The 27,911-nt window shown below is 39.9% G+C and overlaps 1 protein-coding gene across 1 annotated transcript in view; it reads left to right on the top strand.

Moving 5' to 3' along the window:
- The first annotated feature begins 7,872 nt into the window (after positions 1-7,872).
- The window catches only part of LOC141059699 (natural killer cells antigen CD94-like), a 61,789-nt gene continuing 41,750 nt past the window's right edge, over positions 7,873-27,911 (top strand). Inside the window, exons 1-3 of the mRNA XM_073555819.1 lie at positions 7,873-8,372; positions 24,059-24,190; positions 25,945-26,055. Coding sequence (XP_073411920.1) covers positions 24,100-24,190; positions 25,945-26,055 — 202 coding nt within the window. The 5' untranslated portion in view covers positions 7,873-8,372; positions 24,059-24,099. The remainder of the gene's footprint in view (positions 8,373-24,058; positions 24,191-25,944; positions 26,056-27,911) is intronic.

Here is a 27,911-nt window from a genome sequence, read left to right as displayed (position 1 = left end):
CATGCTGTCCATATTCACTTAGTAAAATTTAGGCCAGCTAACTATATTCCAAAATCAAGGCAAACAGCCTCAAGAACATCACGCTCTCTCTATGTATTATCAAGTCAGTCTTCTAATTTGATCCTTTGACTTTCCCAGTATAGTGCGGTGAAATATTGTGTTTATTACAGACATGTAATATGTGTCAGAAACGTGTAAGGTAGCCTTGCCTGTCATGGTGGCTTATTAATATGATTTGAAAACCTTCATAATAAATGTTAGTATTATCTTTTGTAGCTCATTTTGATGATGGATAACTCCTCTTTTTTACTTTGGATTACAAATGTGTAATGTTGCAATGTTGTTATTGCACTATGTATGTTGTTGGATATGTTTGTAATTTTGTTTTAACAACAATGTTGAAATATACCAAAAGCCCAATTTGGGCCATTGCCCAAGTTTTTCATAGGGCAAGAATATGTTTGAATCCGTATAGAGGGAAGGTCGCGCTCAACAGGATAAAATATAGCTTCTTTATTGACACATATTTATACATGTCAGGTCAGAGTGGAGTAACAAGAGTGTTCACAAGCTGACAACGGCCGTTTTGCGCTGTTCTAGCGCTTCCATGGGGCCATTGCCCAAGTTTTTCATAGGGCAAGAATATGTTTGCCTTACAAACTAAAAAAAAGACCAAAAAAAAGGCAAAAGTAAAAATTTGGCAACTACACTATACGTCTCTGTCTTATTTGTCCAAACCCCTATAAAAGTACGCTTACCAAATCAATTCAACAGTCATAGATTCAGAAGGGGTAGAAATACATTTATTTTGACACACATCAAACCAACATTGCCAACATAGATACAGCATTCTCTTGCCAAGAAGGTTCCCCCTGAGGTGCCATAAAGTAATTAGTGAAAATATCATGCGCTTTGAGGCCAGAGATCGGTCTACGTTGATGGTTGATAGGTGGTCTCACCCTACGCATATTGTCCGGCCTACGCACAACACCAGCAGAGGAGGAACAATCATGTATCCTGGTGAAGTTATGAAGAACCACACAGGCTTTCACTACTTCATTAACATTTTGTTCACTCAGCTGAATGGTAGACTGGAGTACACGCCATTTGGCACAAAGAATGCCAAAGGAACACACGCCAAGCACGTGATAGGCGCAAGTTAAATATCCTGCACCTGTGGTGAAGGTTGCGCCGGGGATATGGCCTCATGACATTGCGTGTTAACTGAAAGGCCTCATCTGCCACAAGGACATAAGGGACACATTCTTGAGTGGAGCCTGGTAGCTGGTGTGATGGTGGTAGATCCAACTGGTTGTTGCGTAGCCGCCGAGCCATAATGGAAGTATTGAAGACTCTAGAGTCTCCCGTCCTTCCATAGGCCCCAATGTCAACAATTATAAACTTGTATTGAAGGTCGGCCACAGCCAACAATACAACAGAAAAGTATTGTTTAGAATTGAAGAATTGGGAGCCAGAGTTTGGCGGCTTATGCACCCGGATATGTTTGCCATCAAGGGCCCCAATACAATTTGGAAAGTGGCATTCTTCCTCAAAGTCCCTTGATATCCTCAACCAGTCTTCCATCCTGGGCTCTGGCATGACAACTTGATATAGTCTTGTCCATATTTCACTACATGTTGACCTGACTATGCCAGATATGGTTGATCTTCCAATCAGAAACTCATGGTGGAGGGCAGCATAAGACAGGCCAGAGGCCAGGAAGCTGAAGAACAACAGAAAAGGATGATTGTCAAATGCACACATTTGCAAAACAAACAGGTCCATACATACCAAACTTGCTAAGATTTCAGAGCAAATAACACACACATCTTGCTTTGCACAATGAGTAAGTGATATTCAGTACATATTCCACATAACATTCGGGTCTGTAAGTTGAAACTGTAGTAGGGGCTGGCCGGGCTAGGGGGGTGGACCACTGCTTACCAGACGAGGCAAAGATGAGACGGAGACAGCATCCACTTGTAACAGTTCCGGATTTATTTGTCGTCCTCCTGACGACCACTAAACACGCACCGCAGCTTCTTTACACCACTGTATCACCAGGCCCGGGTACCTATTCTTCAGCTCCAGTCGCAGTAACGCACCTCGCGGATCTTTCACTGGGGGCTGTCCTAGAACAATCTACCCCCAGTGCTTCACCTGCCCGAGGTCGTCTTCCAATCGGTACCCCTGGGGCCTCGTCTGTCTTGCGGTATGTCGAGTCAGGGTCTCCCCCTGGCTGCCTCTTCTCCTTGCCTGTCCTGCAGTCCGTCGGGTCAGGGCCACCCCCCTGACTGTCTCTCCTTTGTCCGTCCCCCTGGCTGAGCTCTTCTCACTTTCTCCGTCTTCTTCTGAGCTCCTCCCGGGACTAAACTCTCCTAGAGCCCCGCCTTCTTCTATTTATCCCCTCTCTCACAGGGGAATTTCCCACCCGGGCTCCTATCTCCCCGCCCCCCATGACTAAGCGGATTCCTAAGCTCTAAGCTGGTGTTAAGTCCTGTACTACTCTCCCCTGCCATCTTGTGGTCATTTCACGGTACTGCATTCCCTTTTCTGTCTTTCCCTGCTGTTACCTTTCTAACCTGTCAATCTCTGTCACTAGTGCACAAACCGTCCCCTCCTTCTACCAGTCACGTCTGTCCGTCAAGTCACCTTCCCCACCAAACATATGTGGACTAAGATGAGGGCCTAAACCTTACTACAAGAAGGCAAAAATTCAAACTTTGCCCAGCACATTATGAACCTACGGAATATGGTTGTGTAGTACATACCGTATTGTGAGTAGAAGTCGCTCCTCTGCAGATATAGCATTGCGCATCCTTGTGTCCTGAAAGGTTATCCCAGGACGCACTGTCTCCAAGAGTCGATCAAATGCTGCAAGGCTCATGCGACAGTATTGGTAGAATTTGACAGGATGCTCCCGCAGAGAAGAATAGAGGCGGTGAAAATTAACTCTTGTGAGTTGTTGCCTCAAAAGTGGATGTACCCACATGCGTCTCCTCCTCCGCAGATCCACTATCACTGGGTATGGTTGGCTAAAGCGGCGTGACAAAAGCCAGTTGAAGAGAACCTGCTCAGTTGTGTTGAAAGTCAGACTGTTTGCCATGTTGCCATACAACACCAACACACCTAGTGAAGGCAAGGTGACAAATGGACAGAATGGAGGCTGCCACCTGTTCCTGAGCCAATAAATAAAGTGCAGGCTAATGATTTAAATAGTTAGCAGGCCTCAAAACTGTTAAAAGTCCATTTTGCAAGGCTGCGAGAAAATCTCAGCATACGGATTCCGTACGGATGCCATACGGATTACATACGGATGCTTACATGCGCAAAATACGCTACCGCACCTTGCTTACGGATGACATACGGAGCACTATTTAGGGGTCACTTACATGTGCAATGCCTCTTAGATAAGCGCCTACAGCCACCCCTGACAGCGCCGTTTCATGGAGGAAGCCTATTTGGCGAAACGGCGCTGTCAGGGGTGGCTGTGGGCGCATATCTAAGAGGCATTGCACATGTAAGTGAAGGACTTTTTTTTTCATTTTGTGGTGCTAATTTAATAGCTATGAAGTTTTTTCTTCAATTTTTCCAATCTCATTGAGAAATTATGGGTATTAGTCCTGTATACAATTTTGTCCTCACAGTGTTTCTTTATATGTACCCATGGCGCTAATTTATGTGTACTTACCTTGTTGAATATGAATTTTGTGAAAATTGTTATGTAATAAACATTGTTTTAATTTTATTCTATGCCTCTCTTTCTGCCATTTATTGGTGGTGGATATGGGATTTTCATAATCATTATTGAGGTGGTGAAAAAAATATTCAGGACATTTGCTTGACAAATTGGATCTGAAGTAAATTTTTTGTGAAAAAAGTTCAATGTTCATTTTTTAAAAACATTCCAAAAATTCCTGTGAAGCATCTGAAGGGTTAATAAACTTCTTGAATGTGGTTTTGAGCACCTTCAGGGGTGTAGTTTTTAAGAATGGTGTCGCTTTTGGGTATTTTCTATCATATAGAAACCTCAAAGTGACTTCAAATGTGATGTGGTCCCAAAAAAATGGTGTTGTAAAAATGAGAAATCGTTGTTTAAGTTTTAACCCTTATAACTTCCTTACAAAAAAAAATTTTGGTTCCAAAATTGTGCTGATGCAAAGTAAACATGTGCGAAATGTTCATTTTTAAGTATTTTGTGTGCCATATCTCTGTAATTTAAGGGCATGAAAATTCAAAGATGGAAAATTGTGAAATTTTCAAAATTTTGGCCAAATTTCCATTTTGTTCCCCAATAAATGCAAGTCATATCAAATAAATGTTTACAATATGTCACGATAAAACCATGTCAGAATCACCAGGATCCATGGAAGTGTTCCAGAGTTATTACCTCATAAAGGGACAGTGGTCAGAATTGTAAAAATTGGCCTGGTCATTAACATGCAAACGACCCTTGGGGGTAAAGGAGTTAATGATATGCCCATGCTCCAGGATGGGACTGTTGGCATAATATTATCTTCCTGCTCTTATCCAGACAAGCCAACAGGCGGCCTGAAGCCCAAAATGTTCCTCATCATAGTGGCAGACTCTTTGTGCTTCTGGTAGGCCTGTGGGCAGCTCTTTCACAAGAACCACAAGACGGATTTCTTCACCCCAGGTATTATTTTAATCAGTTTTTTACTGCCAATCTGACAATGCCTGTAGTTTACTTAGCAAAATTCTTCTGACAGGTTTACTTTAAAAATTAAGACTGCATTCCCACAATGAGCTTTTGGTAAGTTTTTAATGTTCTTTACATCCTATGTTTATTATGTTGTGGAGACTGGATAGACCCCATATTTTCTGCACCATTTCTGCACCTATTAATTAAATTAGGTTACTTGTTTTTTCATTGCATTTTTTTAGTGTGTGTTTTACATTAATTTTATCGCATTTTTAACTGTGGGTTTTTTGTTTCTTGTTTGTGCGTCATGTTTTAATCAAAGATACTTTGTTTTTTATGCCACCTGGTATTTGGATTTGACAAAACTTTATTGATACAGTCATGTGTGGATTATGAGCATTTGTAATGTGTTTTTGCTGCAGATTTTTGGTACCTGTACATAAAATCTGTGCAAGAAAAATTGACGTTGCAGATTTGAAACACGCATCACAGGATCAGTTTCGCTGAGTAAAAAAGAAGCACAGTCGCTAGGAGATTTCTATAAATCCCATCCACTTTGCTGGAACTGTAAGGCTGTGTGCACACGTTGCGGATTCTGCTGCGGATCCGCAGCGGTTTTGGCCCTGCGGATCTGCTGCAGATTTTGCTGCGTTGTACAGTACCTTTAAAATTAATGGAAAATAAAAAACGCAGTGCACATGCTGCGAATTTTTCCACACAGATTTGCTGCGGTTTCAAATCCGCAGCATGTCAATTCTTTGTGCGGAATCCGCAGCGGTTTTACACCTGCTCCATTGCACAGGTGTCAAACCGCAGGCTAATCCGCAGGTAAACTCCTTGTCTTTTGAGCTGCGGATTTACCTGCGGATTTTTACAAATGTGAGCGGAAAATCCGCATCACCTTCCACAACGTGTGCACTCACCCTTAGTAGCTGCATTTTTGATGCGGCGATAATATGCAGTGTCAAAAACTCGCCAAAAACTTATTGTGGAAACACAGCCTAAAAGGTCCCTGACACCTGAGACTCTATTTACCTACAAAATATTGGTATGCAGCAGATAAATAGCATTGACATCATGTGTAGAAGGCTCAATGAAAAAGTAGCTACAGGGAGAAAATTTAATTTTATTCTCACTGCAGTCGCTCACTTCCGGTCATTGGGTATCTATGAGGAGGTAACAGCAAATCTCGATGTTGGTAATGCGGCTGATGTAATTTCTCTGGACTTTGCAAAGGCATTTGATACTGTGCCACCAAACAGTCATATACTGAAGCTACAGAAGCAGGGACTGGGGAAATCTATATGCAGTTGGGTAAGAAACTGGCAAAAAGTCAGGAAAGTTGTCGTAAAATATACATTCTCTAAATGGGGTATAGTCAGCAGTGGGGTCCGCAGGATCTGTGCTAGGACCAATTATTGTTAATATCTTAATTAATAATCTCGTGGATGGGATTGAGAGTAAAGAGTCAGTATTTGCTGCAACACCAAACTATGTAGGATTTTAAAATCGGGCCTTGACAGTACAATATTACAAAACAATCTGGATAAGATGACTGAATGGGCAAACACTTGTCACATGAGATTTAATGTTGATAAATGTAGAGTAATGCACGCAAGACAGAGTAATCCTAATGGAAGCATACACAGGATTGCAGGACAGGAAAAGGACTTGGGTATTCTGGTTACAAGTAAGGTAAACAGTAGTACTCAATGTCAAGCAGCAGCTGCAAAAGCAAACAAGATTTTAGGGTGTATGAAAATAGAGATAAAATCCCATGATCCCAATGTATTGTTACCCTCTACAAATCACTTGTAAGACCACATCAAGGATATGGGATCCAGTTTTCGGCTCCACATTTTAAAAAGGATGTTCAAAAGTTAGAGTTTGTTCAGAAGAAGGCTACTAGATAATTACAAGGAATGGAAGGCCTCCCATGTGATGAGAGGTTGAAAAAGTTGGATTTATTTTGCTTAGAAAAAAGATGTCTCAGAGGAGATCTCATTTATACAGTGGGGGAAATAAATATTTGATACACTGCCGATTTTGCAAGTTTTCCCACCAACATAGAATGGAGAGGTCTGTAATTTTTATCGTAGGTACACTTCAACTGTGAGAGACAGAATATAAAAATAAAAAAACAGAAAATCCTATTGTGTGATTTGTAAATAATTAAATTGCATTGTATTGCATTAAATAAGTATTTGATCACCTAGCAACCAGCAAGAATTCTTGCTCTCACAGGCCTTTTAGTTTTTCTTTAAGAAGCCCTCCTATTTTGCACTCATTACCTGTATTAGTTGCAACTGTTTGAACTCATTACCTATATAAAAGACACTTGTCCACACACTTAATGAATTATACACCAACCTCTCCATCATGATGAAGACCAAATAGCTGTGTAAGAACACCAGGTACACAATTGTGGACCTGTAAAATGGTGGGATGGGCTACAGGACATAGGCATAGTAGCTTGGCGAGAAGGCAACAACTGCTGGCACAATTATTAGAAAAAAAACACAAGATGACTGCCAATCTTCCTCCCCGGTCTGGGGCTCCATGCAATATCTCACTTCATGGGGTAAGAATGATTCTTAGAGAGGTCAGGAATCAGCTCAGAATTACATGGGAGGAACTGGTCAATGACCTGAAGAGAACTGGGACCACAGTCTTAAACATTACAGGAAGTAACACACTACGCCATCATAGATTAAAATCCTGCAGAGCCTGCAAAGCCCCCCTGCTCATGCCAGCACATGTCCAGGCCCATTTGAAGTTCACCAATGAGCATCTGGATGATCCAGAAGAGGCTTGGGAGAAGATCATGTGGTCAAATGAGACCAAAATAGAACTTGTTGGTATCAACTCCACTCACAGTGTTTGGAAGAAGGAGAGGGATGAGAACAATCCCAATAATATCATCCCAACCGTGAAGCATGGTGAGAGAAACATCATAATTTAGGGGTGGTTTTCTGCAACAGTAGGACTGCACCATATTGAAGGGAGGATGGATGGGGTCATGTATTGTGAGATTGTGGCAAACAACCTCCTTTCATCAGTAAGAGCACTGAAGATGGGTCATGGCTGGGTCATCCAACATGACAATAATGCAAAACACACTGCCAGAGCAACTAAAGAGTGGCTTTGTAAGAAGCATTTCAAGGTCCTGGAGTGGCCTAGTCAGTCTCCAGATCTGAACCCAATATAAAAATCTTTCGAGGGAGCCTAAACTCAATGTTGCACAGCAATAGCCCTGGTGACTGAAGAATCTGGAGAAGATCTGTATGGAGAAGTAGGTCAAAATTCCTGCTGCAGTGTGTGCAAACTTGATCAAGAACTACAGGAAAAGTTTGACCCCTGTAATTGCAAACAAAGGTTTCTCTACCAAATATTAAGTTCTGTTTTTCTATGGTATCAATTTCATGCAATAAAATGCTGATTAATTAGTTAGCGTTTTGATATTTTTTTAAGGTATAGAACTAGAGGCGTAGCTTCAAGGCTCTTGATTAAATGCCAAATCTAGTGTCTCCTATTCTCTTGTTACAGAGAGATCTGTGTGCCCCTTCAGTCTACATCTGCATCCTTTATTGACATGTCCCTGACCACAACCTGTGAAAAACTTTACCAACTTCTCTATGTGCAGATATAGCATCTTAAAAAGGAAATAAGAAAGAAATCGCATACCAATAGAGAGGAAACAGTGACATTGGTAAGTGCTAAAAAATAGCCCAGAATGTGGCTACTTGCTTTATGTACAGCAATTATGTGCTAGATGAGTTCATAACCATAAGGTTAGAAAGAGTAAGTCCGAGTCTGACAGCTTTTCTGATGGTCATTCTGGCAACCTAGCCATTTTTCATAGAACTGGAAATTCATCAATTTATTTTAGAATTTATAAAGGTAAGTCTAAGTTTCCTGGGGACCTGGGATAGTAGCTTTTTAACTGTCTATGATACCTGAAATAATTGTTTGCTATGATTTTTAAACACTTATACATTTACTATATTTGCATGCTGTTGACAAATAACTTCAACTTCTTGTTGTCCAGCTTTTCCAATTGCAAAGCCGGAAAAATTGAGTCAGCAGTTTTGGAATAAATGCAATACAAAGGAAGAGCATGTATAATGGATTATATTCAAATATTTTAACCAGAACTTATAAAATAGAATATAAATGACAAAACCTATTTTATTTACAATTCCTCCATTTTCTAAGAATCTTCATTCTTATTTTATATACTATTAATCATTTTCATATAAACAATGCAATTACAATAAAGATGTGTATTGTAATTTTAATTTTATATTTTTATACACACATATGTATAATTTAGGGGGAAAATGGGGGTTATAATCCTTATGTAGCTTAACAGAGTTGGGAGGCTGCGGTGGAGCGGGGTCCCAAGAGGTAGGGTTACTGTTGCAGGAGCTGACGGCCGTGGCAGGAGTGGGTTGATGTTACTGCCATTTTCCCGATGTCCACCAAAGTGAAAATGATGGGAAATGCGGGGTCTCCCGACATTTTCTGAGCCCGACGCTAGAGCACACTGCCGAACACCCCTTCCTCCCAGCCCTGGACTCGCAGCATCACCTCACTCCTGCCACCACCACCAAATTCCTGCAGCAGCGACCCTGCCTCCTGGGACTCCTCTCTACCACAGCCACCTCCAAGCTGATATGCTGCCATAGAAGCGGACTATAAGACACACCACCATTTTATTAAAAAAAATCTACTCTATTTATTCAATTTACTGTATATATATATTTGCATTCAATGCAAAAACGTTGGCACATCTTCTCCAACTTTGCAAAAATAGGTGTTGCATCCAGATAACCTAAGCACATCCTTTAAAGCCTTAGGAATACAGAGAAGCTGTTGTAACCGTATCCCCTGCCCTGACTGATACTGGCTCTACATTGCAGCCGGCTATAAGTGAGGGCTGGGAGAGCACTAACAATGGCCTCAGAGTGGTGACTGAAGCGGCGGTGCCCCCGCCTTCATGACAGAATACCGAATGCTGGAGGGAAAAATAAAATTAATTTTCTACCCTCTGCATATGGCTACATGCAGGCACCATGCAGCATAATAACGCTGTTGGCCTGCAGATTAACCATATATTTGCAGGTTAATAGTATTATTCTTGGTGGCAGGTTCCCTTTAATATATTCTTCATTTTCTGAGCCTACGGATGTCGGATTGCAGTCCGATGTTTCACTCGCTTTCATAGACTTTTATAGGTGAGCCAATCATCAGATGCGCGCTCAGCATACTGCGATAACGTTCTTATTCCGAATCGGCAATAATCAGCAGCTATAAATTTTTTTCAGGACCATTTACAGTTTCCTGTTACAGAATCTGTAAAAGCTACATGCCAGACTGATTCCATATGGCATCTGATTTTTTTCTCGCAACCATTCGATTTTGGAGCGAAATTGAAGTATGGTAATTTTTTTTTCTCACGCCGAATACAGCTGAAATTAAAACTCGCATCTGCACTGTCTCATTGAATAACAATTCAACAAAATTGGAACGTCAGATCCTTATTCAAAATAACTATATTGTAATTAGCTTAATATTAGAGGTACCAGATAAACCTGTAATTAATTACCTCACCAAAATTAATTAATTGAAATACCAAGGAAACAATATCCAAAATATAACAACACTTTACTAATTAACAAAAACAGTAAACAAATACTGAATAAAAAACATTAGAAATACCTACTAAATCCAATATGAAAAGATTAGGCAGTGTGGTCAAAAATAAATAGCTTTACGATAAGTATAAATTCATCAGTACATTGTAATAATGAAGGTATAGGGAAATACATTAACAAACGTTAGTCACAGAGACCAAGGGTTTATAAGGACACTAAACAATAGAAATGGTCCCTAAATACCATAGAATTCTAAAGCGTTGCATAAACAGCCATATCAATGGGTAAGTAAAATAAATCTCAAATGATAAGTGAAAGAACCCCTTGAAGTAGAACTCACAAAAGGTAGAATAAACGCAGGTCAAGCCTATACCCACCATAAACCATAATAGATAAAGACCACACTGTTCAGTATCCCAACACGCTTTTTGCATTTCATGTTTTATATCAGACTACAGGGGCTGAATACAAATGTATTTCACAATTTTCAGATTTAACATTCTTAAAATAATTAGAAAACCATGTATCATTTCCTGTACACTTGACAAATATTGCTGCTCTGTGTTGTTATATATCTAATATATAAAGCTCAAGTGTGTGTATGTATGTATGTGTGTGTATGTGTGTGTGTGTGTGTATGTATGTGTGTGTGTGTATGTATGTGTGTGTGTGTGTATGTATGTGTGTGTGTATGTATGTGTGTGTATGTATGTGTGTATGTATGTGTGTGTGTATGTCCGGGATTGGCATCCGCACCGTCGCAGCTACAGCCACAAAATTTGGCACAGTCACACGTCGGAACCCCAAGAGTGTCCTAAGCTATGTTGTGAGGCGAAATATTAACCCCGCGCGTTCCAATTCACCAAACAATTTTGCCTCTATCTACATAATGGGGAAAAAGTGTGTGTATCAAGCCCTGCTCCTCATTATGATGTCACAATGGTTGCCATGGCGATGCTGATGTCATCATAGGTTGCAAGCCCCGCCGCTCACTATGATGTCATAATGGTTGACTATGGGATGGAGGATGGGTATATGGGCACTGGACTATGGGATGGAGGATATGTATGATGGGTATATGGGCACGGGCCTATGGGATTGTGGATATGTATGATGGGTATATGGGCATGGGACTATGGGATGGAGGATGTATGATGGGTATATGGGCACTCGACTATGGGATGGAGGATGTGTGATGGGTATATGGGCACTCGACTATGGGATGGAGGATATGTATGATGGTATATGGGCACGGGCCTATGGGATCGTGGATATGTATGATGGGTATATGGGCACGGGACTATGGAATGGAGGATAATTACAATTTGCTATAACTAACCACAGTTAGTTACTATGCCCGGGCAGCGCCGGGCTCTTCAGCTAGTATATATATATATATATATATATATATACACACATGCAAATATGTGTATATTGTATAAATATATATACATATATGTACACTCACATAACTAAATATATATGTTCAAAATTATTATGCAAATTGTATTTTTCTCTGATTTTCCAAAATGGTTGGTGCAAATGACAGTCAGTCTAATAAAACTCATCATCCGTTAGAGTATACATCGAATTTTATTGAAGAAACCTCCCAATGATAACAGTATAATCTCCAAAATGAATAAAAACTCAAAATGCACTGTTCCAAATTATTAGGCACAATAGAATTTCTAAACATTTGATATCTTTTTAAGAACTGAAAATGCTCATTAGTGGAATGTGCAGCATTAGGAGGTCATATTCACTGACCACAAAAGCTATTTAACTGCAAAACATCCTAATAGGCCAAGTTACATGTTAACATAGGAACTCTTCTATGATATCACCTTCACAATTCTTGCATCCACTGAACTTGTGAGTTTTTGGAGAGCTTCTGCTTTTTATACCATGGAAGAAAGTTGTCAGTCAGAAACTCTATATACTTTGCAGAGGTCATTTTCACACCTTCAGGAACCGTAATGGGCCCTACCAGCTGTTTCCCCATGATTCCAGCACAAAACATGACTCCTCCTCCTCCTTGCTGATGTCGCAGCCTTGTTGGGACATGGTGGCCATCCACCAACCATCCACTACTCCATCCATCTGGACCATTCAGGGTTGCTCGACACTCATCAGTAAGCAAGATTCCTACACCTTGAGGTTCGAGGTACTCCAGAGGCACCAGCAGCTTCAAATATTTCAATGTACCAACAAAATGGAGTTTCATACAAAGAATAATAAAAATTGTATCACTTTTATTATATCAATTTTTACACATATGTAACAAACAAATAAATAAACCTAAAAAAATCTTCCTTTAATTACATGGGTCCAGGGCATGTAAAAAAAATTATTTGCACAAAAGCCATAAAAATGTATTACAATCTTGACATAAGAATCCCACATGTTAATAGCGTATGAAAAAATATATGTATATACGTCCTCAAAGGACTGCAGGCATTAAGTCTCATACAATGGGAATTAACCCTCAATCAGTAAACAGCCCAGCGTTTAGTTGGAGGACAACCATATATTATCACAAAACATGCTTATTGGTGCTTACCCATAAATAATACAGTTGTGCCCAGAAGCCTTGTGCCACCCTTTTGACGCACGTTTCGCGTGTGCTTTATCAAAAAGGGAGTAAGGAAAAAGTCTCCTAACCGGTGTTAGGTGTCCAAAGTGCGCATGTGTTGAAAGATCAACGCTGGAGGAAGTTGCATCGCTTCCTAGCATTCACCGAGCGCGCAAGTCATGGGGAAATCCCCAGTTTACGTCACTGGACATGCGCGCTAGTAATCTGAAGCCGAGGAAGCCATGTCACGCACGCACGCATGCGTTAGACATAAATCGCCATAATAATCATTATGTGCTGATGAAAAACGTCCAGCACATATAACCGGTAAAGTGCTAAAAAGATAAATTGTGGCTGTTCATAAGAGGATAAGGACAGTCCCTACTTAAATATAATAATTAATAACAAATACAGATACAATTACTCCAATTGATAAAACGTGGTGTATAAGTCAATCATATACCAAGTGAAAATAAATATAATCATAATGTGATTATGTGCAATTGTAGTGCAAACAAATATAAATGAGTATCAATATCACGAAAAGTGACAAATAAAAAAGTAAAAAATAATGAGAATAAAAATAAAAAATAATAAAAATAAATCGTGAATAATGATGTGATAGTAATGACACAAAATACAACCAATAAGGTGATGACATGAAAAAAATGTTCATGTAAAAAAACATGATAAAACATTATAAAAAGTTAGATATAGACAATAAAGTGCATTATTTATGAGACAACAGTCCAAAAAAATTCCAAGAACATGCCAAAAATATCATTCTTCACAGTACGACGTCATGTTGTTTTGCGCCCATCATTCTTCAAACCGGATTTTCATGCCTACATTAGGCTACATAAATAAAGAACACCAGATATAGGAGAACACCTAATTCTAAAAAAGAGACACAAAGAACAATCAATAATTAAAACACAAAATAATGAAAAAAATATGATAATAGTAAAAAAAAATTTTTTAAATAAATGAAATAATTTTATTAATAAAATTAAGAATAAAAAAATAAAAAATAAATAAAAAATGAAGAATAAAAAGTAAAAAATAAAAAATAAAAAACAGCACAAAGAGAACCTAAAAACAAATGGAATAACAAGGGATTTACAAAAAGGGGGCAAAACTAAGTTTTTAATTCAGCCCATTAGGGGCCATGGAATCCAAGTCCACAATCCACTTGCATTCTGTTTGTGCTAACAAACGTTTAATGTTGCCCCCCTACTACCACTATGCACCTGATTGATCCCGATAATTCACAAACCAGTAGGGTCACCATTATGTACCAACCGAAAATGTTTCAGAAGGGTTTTGAGGGTGCTCACATCTTCAATCTTACGAGCATTAGTAATGTCCCTCACATGTTCTCTCGCTTGAATGCGGAGCTGACGCGAGGTCAGCCCCACATAAATCTTGGAACAAGGACATGTGGCCACATAAACAACATGTGTACTGCTACAACTTAGTTGATGCCGAATCTTAAAAGTTTTTTTACCATTTGATGGCACAAATTGTGTACCTCTAATGAGATTTTTGTAGGTACATGCCATGCAATCACCACAGGGAAAAAATCCCCATGTTGGATGTTTATTATCAGGATTTAAAGGATTGGTAATTTTGGCCACATAGTGGCTCTTAACCAAATGGTCCTTAATACATTTGCCACGTCTTGCTGTGAAACAAGGTCTTTCAGGAATATTATGAGCCAGAATAGGATCCGTCAATAAAACAGACCAATGTCTGCCAATAATTTCCTGCATTCGCCTCCAATAACAGTTATATGTAGAGATATATCTAATGTTGAAATCAGAGGCTGTTTTTTTCTCTTTATTAAACAATAATTGATGACGTTCTGTTTTTTTTAGCTCTTAAATAACCATTTTTTATACAGCGGTTACTATACCCTCGTGACTTAAACCTATCCTTTAAATCAATTGATTGCACCTCAAATTTCTCATTGGTTGAGCAGATCCACTTCATCCTAAGAAATTGGCCAACTGGAACGGCTTTAATAGTATGTGAGGTAAGGGAGGATGATGCATGTAATAACGAGTTTATGGATGTCTCCTTTCGGAAAACATCCGTATGCATCACTCCCCTTTCATCAACCTCCAACATGATATCCAAAAAATCAATTTTACGTTGGTGAATTTTATATGTTAAATGGATGTTATATGGATTTCAGTTGAGCTGGCCCATAAAGTCACGTATATCTGATTCACTACCCTGCCAAATAAAAAATATATCATCAATATACCTATGCCAACACTGCACCCGGTCACTGTGAGAGACCCCATCCTAATGGAATAGCAATCTCTCCCAGTAACCAATGAACAGGATGGCATAGGCTGGGGCACAAGCTGCCCCCAAGGCAGTACCACGTTTCTGTAAATAATATCTGTCTTTAAAAACAAATACATTATGGGTCAGCACAAACTGGAAAATCTCAATGGTAAAATTACATAATTCACCGTCCCAGTTGCTATTCTCCAGGAAGAAGCGGACCGCCCTAATGCCATCCTCATGGGATATAGATGTATATAGAGACTCGACATCAGCCGTAACTAGCCACATGTCCTGTTCCAAAATAACCCCCTCCATTTTAGTAAGCATATAGGTGGTATCTCGTATATATGAAGGTAATGCCTCAACCATGACTTTTAAATAAAAATCAACAAACTTGCAGGCCGAATCACATAGGCTATCAATACCGGAGACAATTGGCCTCCTGGGAGGATTTGCAGAGTCTTTGTGAATTTTAGGCAACAGGTACAGGGTAGGAATTTTAGGATACTCCACCCTTAAACCATCAAAAACTTTTTTATTATTAATTCCCAAATCAAAAGCTTTTTGCAAAATCTTGTCAAATTCTAATTTGTATGAAGCTACTGGGCAGTGAGACAACATGTGGGATTCTTATGTCAAGATTGTAATACATTTTTATGGCTTATGTGCAATTAATTTTTTTACATGCCCTAGACCCATGTAATTAAAGGAAGTTTTTTAGGGTTTTTTTATTTGTTTGTTACATATATGTAAAAATCGATATGATAAAAGTGATACAATTTTTATTATTCTTTGTATGGAACTCCATTTTGTTGGTACATTGTATTGTTATCTGGAGTATACAATTTTAAGTCCGTTTTTCATAGATTTTGGGGTTGACATTTTTCTGTCTTCACATCATTGGATTTTTCATTGATATTATATATCCTATTCTCCTTTTGTTGGGAATGGTTTTAGCTTCAAATATTTGTTTGCTGGTTTTTAATGGCTTTTTAGCAGCTGCTCTCTTAATCCGATGAACTTGGCTGGCAGAAACCTTTCTCATTCTGCCTTTATCAGCACGAACACATCTGGGCTCAGAATCAGTCACAAATCTCTTAACAGTACAATGATCACGCTTAAGTTTTTGGAAAATATCTAATGTTTTCATCCCTTGACCAAGGCATTGCACTATTTGATGTTTATCGGAAGCAGAAAGATCCTTTTTTTTTCCCATGTTACTTGAAAACTGTGGCCTGCTCAATAGTGTGGAACATCCAGTTTTCCTTTTATTGGGCTCACATGGCAAACTAATTATCACAGGTATCTAAAATTGATTTCAGTGATCCAAAGAACCCTGAGACACGATACCATCAATGGGTTTCATTAAAAAAAACAAAATGCTTGGACACTTAAGAACAATTTGCATAATAATTTGGAACATGGTGTACATATATATATATATATATATATACCATATATACTCGCTTATAAGTCGAGTTTTTCAGCCCAAAAAATGGGCTGAAAAAGACCCCCCTCGACTTATACGCGAGTCAAGCAAGTTTTTAAGTCAAACTTACTTTTCGGGAGGTGTTGCGGGGACGCGGCAGTCCGGCCAGCATACTGCTAGCACACGGCGATGTCCTCCGCGTTGCTCCAGCACCATGTCATCTTTATGAGTAGCCTCGGTTCGGCCCGCCTCCCCCGCCGGCTTTGCAGAGCTGTAGTTTTCTCTCTGACTGGTGAATCACCAGTCAGAGAAGGTACCACGAATGTAATTGGCCGCTGTGGCTGCTCTGGGCCGCCTCCCCCTCCGGCTCTGCAACACTGAAGCTTTCTCTCTGACTGGTGAATCACCAGTCAGAGAACTTAGGAGTAATGCAATTGGCCGCTCTGGCCCGCCTCCCCCTCCGGCTCTGCACCTCTAACTTTCAATTCCTCTGTCCTGCATTCCCACCCCAACCCCCTCCCTGCTCTGATTCTCATACGCAGCTGCGTGCTGAAAAGAGCGGAGGTGAGGTGGGTGACTGGGTTTTCCTCTAGCACGGCCCATACGGAGTCTGCTATGAGGTTATGAAATACTGTATTAAAAAAACAATAAAGTGAAAGGCTTGTTAGCTTGTCATAAGTTGCCTCTCTCTCTCTCAGCCTCCTGCTGTCTCTCTCATCCTCCTGCTGTCTCTCTCAGCCTCCTGCTGTCTCCCACTAAGGCTGCATTTCCCACCCTCGACTTATACGCGAGTCAATACATTTTCCCAGTTTTTTTAGGTTAAATTAGGGGGGGTCGACTTATACACGGGTCGACTTGTACACGAGTATATACGGTATACTAGCTGAAGAGCCCAGCATTGCCCGGGCACAGTAACTAACTACAGTTAGTTATAACAAATTATAATGATTATATATATATATATATATATATATATATATATATATATAAAGCTGAGTGTAGAGCCCCGCCCACTCCTCAAAGCCACAGTCACTATAATATCACACATCATCCCATCAGCCAGAGCTACCGGACAACTACCCCTAATATCCCACATCGTCCCGTCAGCCAGAGCCACCGGACCACTATCCCTAATAGCTCACATCATCCTTTCAGCCAGAGCCAACGGACTACTACCACTAATATCCCACATCATCCCATCAGAGCCACCGGACTACTACCCCTAATATCCCACATCATTCCATCAAAGCTACTGGACTACTACCCATAATATCCCACATCATCCCGTCAGAGCTACCAGACTACTACCCCTAATATCCCTCATCATCCAATCAGAGCCACCGGACTACTACCCCTAATATCCCACATCATCCCATCACAGCCGCCGGACTATTACCACTAATATTCCACATCATCCCATCAGAGCCACGAGACTACTACCCCTAATATCCCACATCATTCCATCAGAGCCACTGGACTACTAACTCTAATATCCCACATCATTCTGTCAGCCAGAGCCACCGGACTACTACCCCTAATATCACACATTATCCCATCAGCCAGAGCCACCGGACTACTACCCCTATTATCCCATATCATCCCATCAGCCAGAGCCACCGGACTACTACCCCTAATATCCCACATCATCCCATTAGCCTGGGGTCAGAACGAGAGCTCTGAGTGGAATGGCCCTAACTTCCATACTAGGGATCCTTTTAAGATAGGCCTGGCATCAGAACCAGAGCGCTGTGTGGATTTGCCCTGACTTGCATACCAATGATCCCTTTAATAGAATCCTGGGTCAGAATCAGAGTGCTGAGGGATTTGCCCTAACTTCTAAACAGGAGATCCCTTTAAGAGAGCCTGAGGTCAGTACCGGAGCATTTGAAGGCAATTGCTCTGTCTTCCATACCGGGGATCCCTGTTGTGAATTCTCTTTCTGGGATCCCTCTGGTGGTTACTGGAGGTAGTGGAGCTGGTCAGATTGACAGAGGCTTGCAACCTGATAATGATGATGACGATTGGATATCTGGGGTTTCTGACTGGTGTATTTAAGACAGCTGACTTCCTTCAATCCCTGCTAGTGATTTTCTTCCTGTGCCTTCTGAGGTCTGATGTCTCCTGCTCTGTTCCTGCATGGTTCAGCTAAGTGGCTCCTTTGCTAATCTTTTTGCATTTGATCTGGTTTTGTCTATCTCTGCTTTGTGCGGGTCAGCTTGCTCCTGCTGGGGCTGTGCTGGATCACAGCCCATATGTTACTGCTTGTGTCAGTTTGTTTTGTCTCCTGTTATATTGGTCTCTTTTTGCTTTGCTTTCAGTATATACCAGAGTGCTGATAAAGTGGGGGCGAAGACGTGTGACTTCAGTGTTTTTGTGCATCAGACTTGTTGGATTTTCAGGGTTTTTTGCGTGATTGCAGACAGTGTCTTTCTTTTCCTGTCCTGTCTAGTCAGTTTGGGCCTCATCATTTGCTCAGTCTATTTTTCTGCCTGTGTATGTGTTTTCATCTTGTCTCACTGACAATATATGTTTGGGGGCTGTCTATTCCTTTGGGGTCTGCTCCGGGGCAGTTTAGATTTCACCTTTCTTGCTTTAGGCGGAGTTAGTTCTCTGGCAATGCCGAGGCATCTAGGGCATCGTAGGTACTCTCCACGGCTACTGCTAGTTGTGTGGATAGGATCAGGGGTCTGCAATCTGCCTAGTTTCCAACCTCTCTGGTTTTCTGTGGCTTGGCCTGGCCCTGTTATCCTCCTCGGTGACCCATTCATAACAGATCCCTTTAAGAGAGCCTGGGGTCAGAACCAGAATGCTGAGTGGAATTGCCCTAACCTCCATACTGAAGATCCCTTTAAGAGAGGCCTGGGGTCAGTACCAAAGCACAGTCAATTTGCCCTCAATTCCATACCGGGGATCCCTTTAAGAGGGGCCTGGAGTCAGAACCAGAGCACTTAGTTGAATTGCCCTAACTTAAACACCAATGATCTCTTTAAGAGACCCTAGGGTCAGAACCATAGAGCTGAGTGGAACAGTCCAAACTTCCGCGATCCCTTTAAGAGAGGCATGGGGTCAAAACCAAAGCACTGGATGGATTTGCCCTAACTTCCATACCAATGATCCCTTTAATAGAAGCCTGGGGTCAGAATCAGAGCACTGAGGGATTTGCCCTAACTTCCATACCGGAGATCCCTTTAAGAGGGAAGATGTGCCTATGGGATGGAGGATGTGTGATGGGTATATGGGCAGGGAGGGGATGATTCATTTCTGCCATGTGCTCTCTGCTCCTTTCTGGGGGGCAGACAATGTCTGGGAGCTTACATTCCCAGGGATGCAAGATTTCTCCCACCCGGTCAGTGTCTGCAGAGGTGTTGTGTTGGCCGGTGGGAATACTGTTGCTCATAGCAACCAATCACAGCTCAGCTTCTTTTAAACAGCTCTGGTGAAATGAAAGATGCTTCGTGATAGATTGCTGACACACACATACATTCAATTTTATATGTATAGATATAAGATACAGTGGGGAAAAAAAGTATTTAGTCAGTCAGCAATAGTGCAAGTTCCACCACTTAAAAAGATGAGAGGCGTCTGTAATTTACATCATAGGTAGACCTCAACTATGGGAGACAAACTGAGAAAAAAAAATCCAGAAAATCACATTGTCTGTTTTTTTTTTCATTTTATTTGCATATTATGGTGGAAAATAAGTATTTGGTCAGAAACAAAATTTCATCTCAATACTTTGTGATATATCCTTTGTTGGCAATGACAGAGGTCAAACGTTATCTGTAAGTCTTCACAAGGTTGCCACACACTGTTGTTGGTATGTTGGCCCATTCCTCCATGCAGATCTCCTCTAGAGCAGTTATTGTTTTGGCTTTTCTCTTGGCAACACGGACTTTCAACTCCCTCCAAAGGTTTTCTATAGGGTTGAGATCTGGAGACTGGCTAGGCCACTCCAGGACCTTGAAATGCTTCTTACAAAGCCACTCCTTCGATGCCCTGGCGGTGTGCTTTGGATCATTGTCATGTTGAAAGACCCAGCCACGTTTCATCTTCAATGCCCTTGCTGATGGAAGGAGGTTTGCACTCAAAATCTCACGATACATGGCCCCATTCATTCTTTCATGTACCCGGATCAGTCGTCCTGGCCCCTTTGCAGAGAAACAGCCCCAAAGCATGATGTTTCCACCACCATGCTTTACAGTAGGTATGGTGTTTGATGGATGCAACTCAGTATTCTTTTTCCTCCAAACACGACAAGTTGTGTTTCTACCAAACAGTTCCAGTTTGGTTTCATCAGACCATAGGACATTCTCCCAAAACTCCTCTGGATCATCCAAATGCTCTCTAGCAAACTTCAGACGGGCCCGGACATGTACAGGCTTAAGCAGTGGGACACGTCTGGCACTGCAGGATCTGAGTCCATGGTGGCGTAGTGTGATACTTATGGTAGGCCTTGTTACATTGGTCCCAGCTCTCTGCAGTTCATTCACTAGGTCCCCCCGTGTGGTTCTGGGATTTTTGCTCACCGTTCTTGTGATCATTCTGATCCCACGGGGTGGGATTTTGCGTGGCGCACCAGATCGAGGGAGATTATCAGTGGTCTTGTATGTCTTCCATTTTCTAATTATTGCTCCCACAGTTGATTTCTTCACTCCAAGCTGGTTGGCTATTGCAGATTCAGTCTTCACCATAGTGGAGTTTGGAGTCAGACTGTTTGAGGGTGTGCACAGGTGTCTTTTTATACTGATAACAAGTTTAAACAGGTGCCATTACTACAGGTAATGAGTGGAGGAAAGAGGAGACTCTTAAAGAAGAAGTTACAGGTCTGTGAGAGCCAGAAATCTTGATTGCTTGTTTCTGACCAAATACTTATTTTCCACCATAATATGCAAATAAAATGAAAAAAAAACAGACAATGTGATTTTCTGGATTTTTTTTTCTCAGTTTGTCTCCCATAGTTGAGGTCTACCTATGATGTAAATTACAGACGCCTCTCATCTTTTTAAGTGGTGGAACTTGCACTATTGCTGACTGACTAAATACTTTTTTTCCCCACTGTATATAATATATATATATATATATATATATATATATATATATATATTTATTTTTTTTTTTTAAATAGAAAAAACAGATAGCAACACAAACTTGAGCAGATTTTGGGTGCAATACGCCTGAATAATGCGGTTGTCCAACGCAAAAATATAGATAGAAAAAAACAGGCAGCACTCCAGCTAAAGGAAAAATTGTGGACTTTAATCCAGTGCCAAGTGGTGCAACGTTTCGTCCTCACAGCACGGTCTTTGTCAAGCACAGTGTTACCATAGAATAGTGCACTTTTTATACATATCTCTAAAATTTACCAATATACAAAAATTAGCATATATTAAACATAAATAATAATCAAAGTGTATGAAAATTACATTGCAGTAATTATGAGAACCATCATATTGTTTACATATATAAGGTGCATGTTAGAATGCAAAACATTATATCTAACCGTACCTGCAATCATTGATACAGCTAGATTAACAATGTGAAACACCTATATATATATATATATATAAATAGTTTAAATCACCTACCTTTTCCCCATTCTAAAGCAGAAAAATCGACATACGATTGCTGTTTCTTGGGTCTCCCAAAACATTCTTTGTTTTTATAAGGTTCTGAAATTATTTAATTCACTAACTAAAGTATGAAAAAAATAATCTTATACATTTGGCATTTATTTGATTATATTGACTTGGAAATTATATTGACCACAAAATTAACGCCATAAAAATAAAGTCTCCATCTTTTCCACCCCCCCAAAAAAAATGCAGATTAGTTTTTGTTTTCACCATTTCACCTCACTTGCAATATTTCTCATGTTTTTCACTAAATTAAAATAAATTATGTTTTTTAAAACTACAGCTTGGCCTGCAAGAAAACAAGCACTAATATGACAAAGATGCAGAAAAAAAATATATGTATATATAGTTATACCTTTCAAAGTATGGTGATGCAAAAACAAACTACAGGTACTTCTCACAAAATTAGAATATCATCAAAAAGTTAATTTATTTCTGTTCTTCAATACAAAAAGTGAAACTCATATTATATAGAGTCATTACAAACAGAGTGATCTATTTCAAGTGTTTATTTCTGTTATTGTTGATGATTATGGCTTACAACCAATGAAAACACAAAAATAATTGCCTCTGTAAATTAGAATAATTAGCAAAAAAACACAAGCAAAAGCTTCCTAAGCATTTACAATGGCCCCTTAGTCTGTCTCGGTAGGCTCCACAATCATGGGGTAGACTGCTGACTTGACAGATATCCAGAAGGCAGTCATGAACACACTCCACAAGGAAAGTAAATTTTGCATTTCATTTGGAAATCAAGGTCCCAGAGTCTGGAGGAAGAGTGGAGAGGCCACAATCCAAGCTGCTTGAGGTCTAGTGTGAAGTTTCCACAATCAGTGATGGTTTGGGGAGCCATGTCATCTGCTGGTGTAGGTCCTTTTAAAGTCAGCGCAGCTGTCTACCAGGAAATTTTAGAGCACTTCATGCTTCCCTCTGCTGAAAAGCTTATTGGAGATGGAAATTTAATTCTCCAGCAGGACTTGGCACCTGTCCACACTGCCAAAAGTACGAAGACCTGGCTGAAAAACAACAGTATCACTGTGCTTGATTGGCCAGCAAACTCGCCTAACCTTAAGCGCAGAGAGAATCTATGGGGTATTGTCAAGAGGAAGATGAGAGACACCAGACCCAACAATGCAGACGAGCTGAAGGCTGCTATCAAAGCAACCTGAGCTTCCATAACACCTCAGCAGTGCAACAGGCTGATTGCCTCCATGCCACGCCGCATTGATGCAGTAATTGATGCCAAAGGAGCCCCGACCAAGTACTGAGTGCATTTACTGAACATACATTTCAGTAGGTCAACATTTTGGATTTTAAAATCATTTTTCTTCTGCTGGAAGTGTAGACTTAGAGTAAAGCAGGCCGAAGAGGATATGAGTGACAGGGGAAAGGGAAAAAAAGAGGCACACAGAATAGCGGCGGGACAGATGAGGTGAGTATTTTTTTTTAACCTTTTGCACACCCACGTGGTTCAGCAAAATGGTGGCCAACCCTGGCCATTAGATTGCTGAATCCAAGTGGAACAAATTGTGAAAAAACAAAACCATATTCTGGAGAATACACATTTTCTAGAATTCATGGAGAATTTAATTCAAGTCAAATAAATTTACTCATCTCTGCTACTATTATTACTATATTACTAATTATATTACTATAATAATATTATTATTAATAATAATAATAATAACTTATTGATATTCATTTGACTATTTGAGATTAGGGAGCGCAACATAAGCCTCAAACTTAAACTATTCCAAACATTAAATGGACTTCTCACATTTCTAATTTCAATGTTTTATTTTTCAGCAAATATATGAAAACAGTACTATTTAAAATTAATCAAAAGTATGGAAGTTCATGTTGAGTATGCTCTTCTAAATCTTCCCTTGGAATCCAGTCATTCACAGCTGGATATCACTAATGGAAAAGAAGCCACTGGTAAGTTCATATTAACTACTATATGGAGCTTATTGTTTTTACATTTAATCAGCTATAATGGAAACTCAAAGTGGTTTACTGGTTTCATAAAATCATTGTTCTCTAGTTCCTTTTTTTTTAAGAAAACAAACTATCCTTTACCTACCCCCCCGGGTCCCGTGCTGAGACTCTATCTCTGCTTCCAGATGTTTTTTTTTGTCTACATCCTTAGGTCACAATGACAGCACTGCAGCCAATCAGTGACCACAGCAGGTCTGAGCGGCCCATGTCGTGAAGTTGGGCAAAGCTTCTGAGCTCACTGATTGGCTGCCACACTGTTGAAGGGGACATCAGTGCTGCAGATATTAACAAACATCGGAAGGAAAAGTGAACCAGTGCTTGACAAGTAGAGAATATGCAAAGCAAACTTTGTTATCTTTCAAAGAAACTGAGCTAGGGTAAGGGAGTTTCCCCAAAACTGGAAAACACCTTTAATGAACGTAGATTGTCAAATAAAGCTGAAATTAGATTAAAAGTTTTTTTATACTTTTGAAAAGTTTCTTAATATATTTTGAAGGGAACCTCTCAGCATATTTTTAGATTGTGAAGAATAAGTATAGTTGGGTTGGACACTTGTCCCCAATAAAAATGATACAATTTTCTTTGTTAGTTCCAATGTTGTAACTATGAGAAATGTAGCTTTAAAACCATATGCAAATCAGGATGGAAGTGCACTAGTGGCATGTCAATGCCCTTGAGAGAATGATTCCAAGTGCACTGACCCACCCCTAGTGCACCTCCAAAGTGATTTGCATCTGATTTTTAGGCTAAATTTCTCATGCTAGGCATTTTGGATACATGAAAAAGTGATGCAATTTTTATTTGCAGACAAATGCTGATTCAACCATACCACTACTTCCAAATATGGATATATAAACAATTACTGCCTTGCTTTGCGACTCTGTCAGATCTTTGTGCCTCCGAGATTTCCACAGACTGTAGTTGTGCACTATATTCTTACACTTCCTCCCATCTACATAAGTAGGCTAGAAAAAATAGGATGCATAGAGTGAGACGCACATGACTGCAAGTTCAGAATCCACACAATGTTTTTAGACTGTAACCATGGGAATACATAAGTCCTTAGGAGCTGTATACCAAAGCAATATATAAATATATATTTTTTTACTAATTGGTGCAGTATAAAATTGGTTGCAAAATTGCTAAAAGGAGTTGTCCAGTTGGTGGATAACCCCTTTTGAAATAAAGTAGCCTACCTCAAAGAAATAAAAACACCATATACTCACCTCCTGTATCGGTGCCATTGCAGTGATGTTGGTGCCGGGTCTCCTGGGGCCCACGTATCAGTGGCTGGAGGATTCACATAGCCTAACAATGTAACGTGAGCCCCGGAAAATCTGTCTCTGACATCGCTCGAAAAGCTTTGGTAGCAAGGTGAGTACACTGAGTTTTTTATTTTATAAAGGGGACTGCTTTATTTAAAAAGGGGATGTTCAGGTAGTGGACAATCTCTTTAAAAAATAGACCATATGTATATACTGAAAAGGCCTATTCTGGAATGCAGTAATTTTTTATATATTTATAGAGGTTTATTTGGTGTAGTATAAAGATCATTTATTAAGGTGACCCTTGTCATGTACAATAAAAGGTGTGGTGTTATCTCAAGAAAGAAACGAGACCCAAAGACAAAGGTATATCTTGAGTTATCTAAGAGACAAAAAAAAATTAATTTGTTCTCTCTTAATCTGTTACAGATCCAAGAACACAACATGTTAAAAAGAAACAAAGTAATGTTTGGACTGGCACAATCATAGTTTTCCTCTTAATAATGGTAATTCTTCTCAGCTGTACAGTTGGAGTACTTGGTAAGAAACATTTTGACATTAGAACACTTATTGGCCATGATTTTTGCATGTGCTCTAATATAAATAAATAATTGCCAATGTTTTAATTAATTGAAAATGTATTTTAGTAAATTAAACATTTTAGTTAATTCTATTTTTTCATTTTAACAATTTTTGCACATGTATCATTTCTTAAAAGTATTAAAGACAGGATTCTGTCCTTGGCGTTTACGACAGCCTTTTCCAAATTCATTTTAGGGAAATACCTCTCTGATCTCATTCTTGACGCTGGAAGAATTGAGGGATAACATTTCTCCTTTTAGAAAGTGCAAAATTTCATAGAGACTGATAGGATTGATAGGATTCAAGGGATTCTAACCCTGTTTCTATAGAACGACTTGTTAAAATATCAGGTGGTTCAACCATCACTATGAACGTCACATTGGCCATCGATGGTGCCTTTTTTTATAATAATCTTTATTTTTTACATAGCGCTAACATATTCCGCAGCGCTTTACAGTTTGCACACATTTTCATCACTGTCCCTGGTGGGGCTCACAATCTATATTCCCTATCAGTATGTCTTTGGAGTGTGGGAGGAAACCGGAGTGCCGGGAGGAAGCCCACGCAAACACGGGGAGAACATACAAACTCCTTGCAGATGTTGTCCTTGGTGGGATTCGAACCCAGGATTCCAGAACTGCAAGGCTGCAGCGCTAACCATTGAGCCACCATGCTGCCCAATTGCATGCCTCTATGGTGGCGCCACATCACACACCTAATGCCTTTGTGGTCCTAGTGTTACCTCTCTGTAAGAGGGTTGCTGCTCCTTCTAGAAAATATATAAATTGGGCAATAAGCCCTAGCCAGCTCACCAACCACCACCGGATCACAGAGCTTGAGTCCAGACCCTGGACATGCAGCAGCGAGAGAAGATATACGCTCCAGCTTCCAAAGTGAATTCCATTATTCAAACATAAGTAAAAACTTGACAGGAAGGTGTACTCCTCTGTAATCCAGTGGATGTGCTAGTACAGCATAAAGAAACAGCAACGCGTTTTGACCCTGTAATGGGTCTTTGTCACAGCTGAATACTAGTTACAACCTATAATACTTTTAGCTGTGAGGAACCAATAAGGTTCCATAAACATATCACATGATCTTATTTAGTAAGGTCTTAAGCCAGCCGTATACATATTATGATAAATACTGGAAATAAATGGGTAGTATCTAATCGTCAATAATATCATTTAAAAACAATATAAAACAGAGCGCACATATAATACATATGAGAACAACCTAATAAGGATACATAACTTCATTTCTTTTTTAGATCATTAGGATATCTAGCGCCCAGATTAAATATCCAAAATGACTCCCTGGTTAGGAGGCATCTTTTAGTGTCCCCTCCTCATTTAAAATTTTCTAAGTGCTCGATCCCGACAATTTGTAATGATTTCATGTTTCCTTGATGCTGTGTAATGAAATGCCTTGAGGCCATTGATATATTTCTAGTTTCCATATTATTATTCTCTATGTCCGGAAGATGTCCAGAAATACGCACTTTTAATTTACTAGTAGTGCAGCCTATGTATGCTAAATTACATTCCTTACACAGAATTTAATATATTACATTGGTAGTAGAGATGAGCGAATTTTCCTTTTTTTCGGGTCGAGTCGGGTTTCATGAAACCCAACTTTCTAAAAGTCGGTTCGAACGAAATTGTCCGACTATAGCGAAAAGTCGGGGTCCGACTGAAACACGAAACCCAATGCAAGTCAATGGAGAAGCAAAGTCGGCAGGGAGTGGAGGACAGTAAACACACCTACAGTGCCCATTTCAATGCCAACAACATCAATTCTTATTACTTACGCTT

The sequence above is a fragment of the Dendrobates tinctorius genome, unplaced genomic scaffold, assembly GCF_039654945.1.
Source record: "Dendrobates tinctorius isolate UK_male_01 unplaced genomic scaffold, ASM3965494v1 ptg000230l, whole genome shotgun sequence".
Classification (NCBI taxonomy): Eukaryota; Metazoa; Chordata; class Amphibia; order Anura; family Dendrobatidae; genus Dendrobates; species Dendrobates tinctorius.
This window is presented reverse-complemented; position numbering and strand designations above follow the sequence as displayed.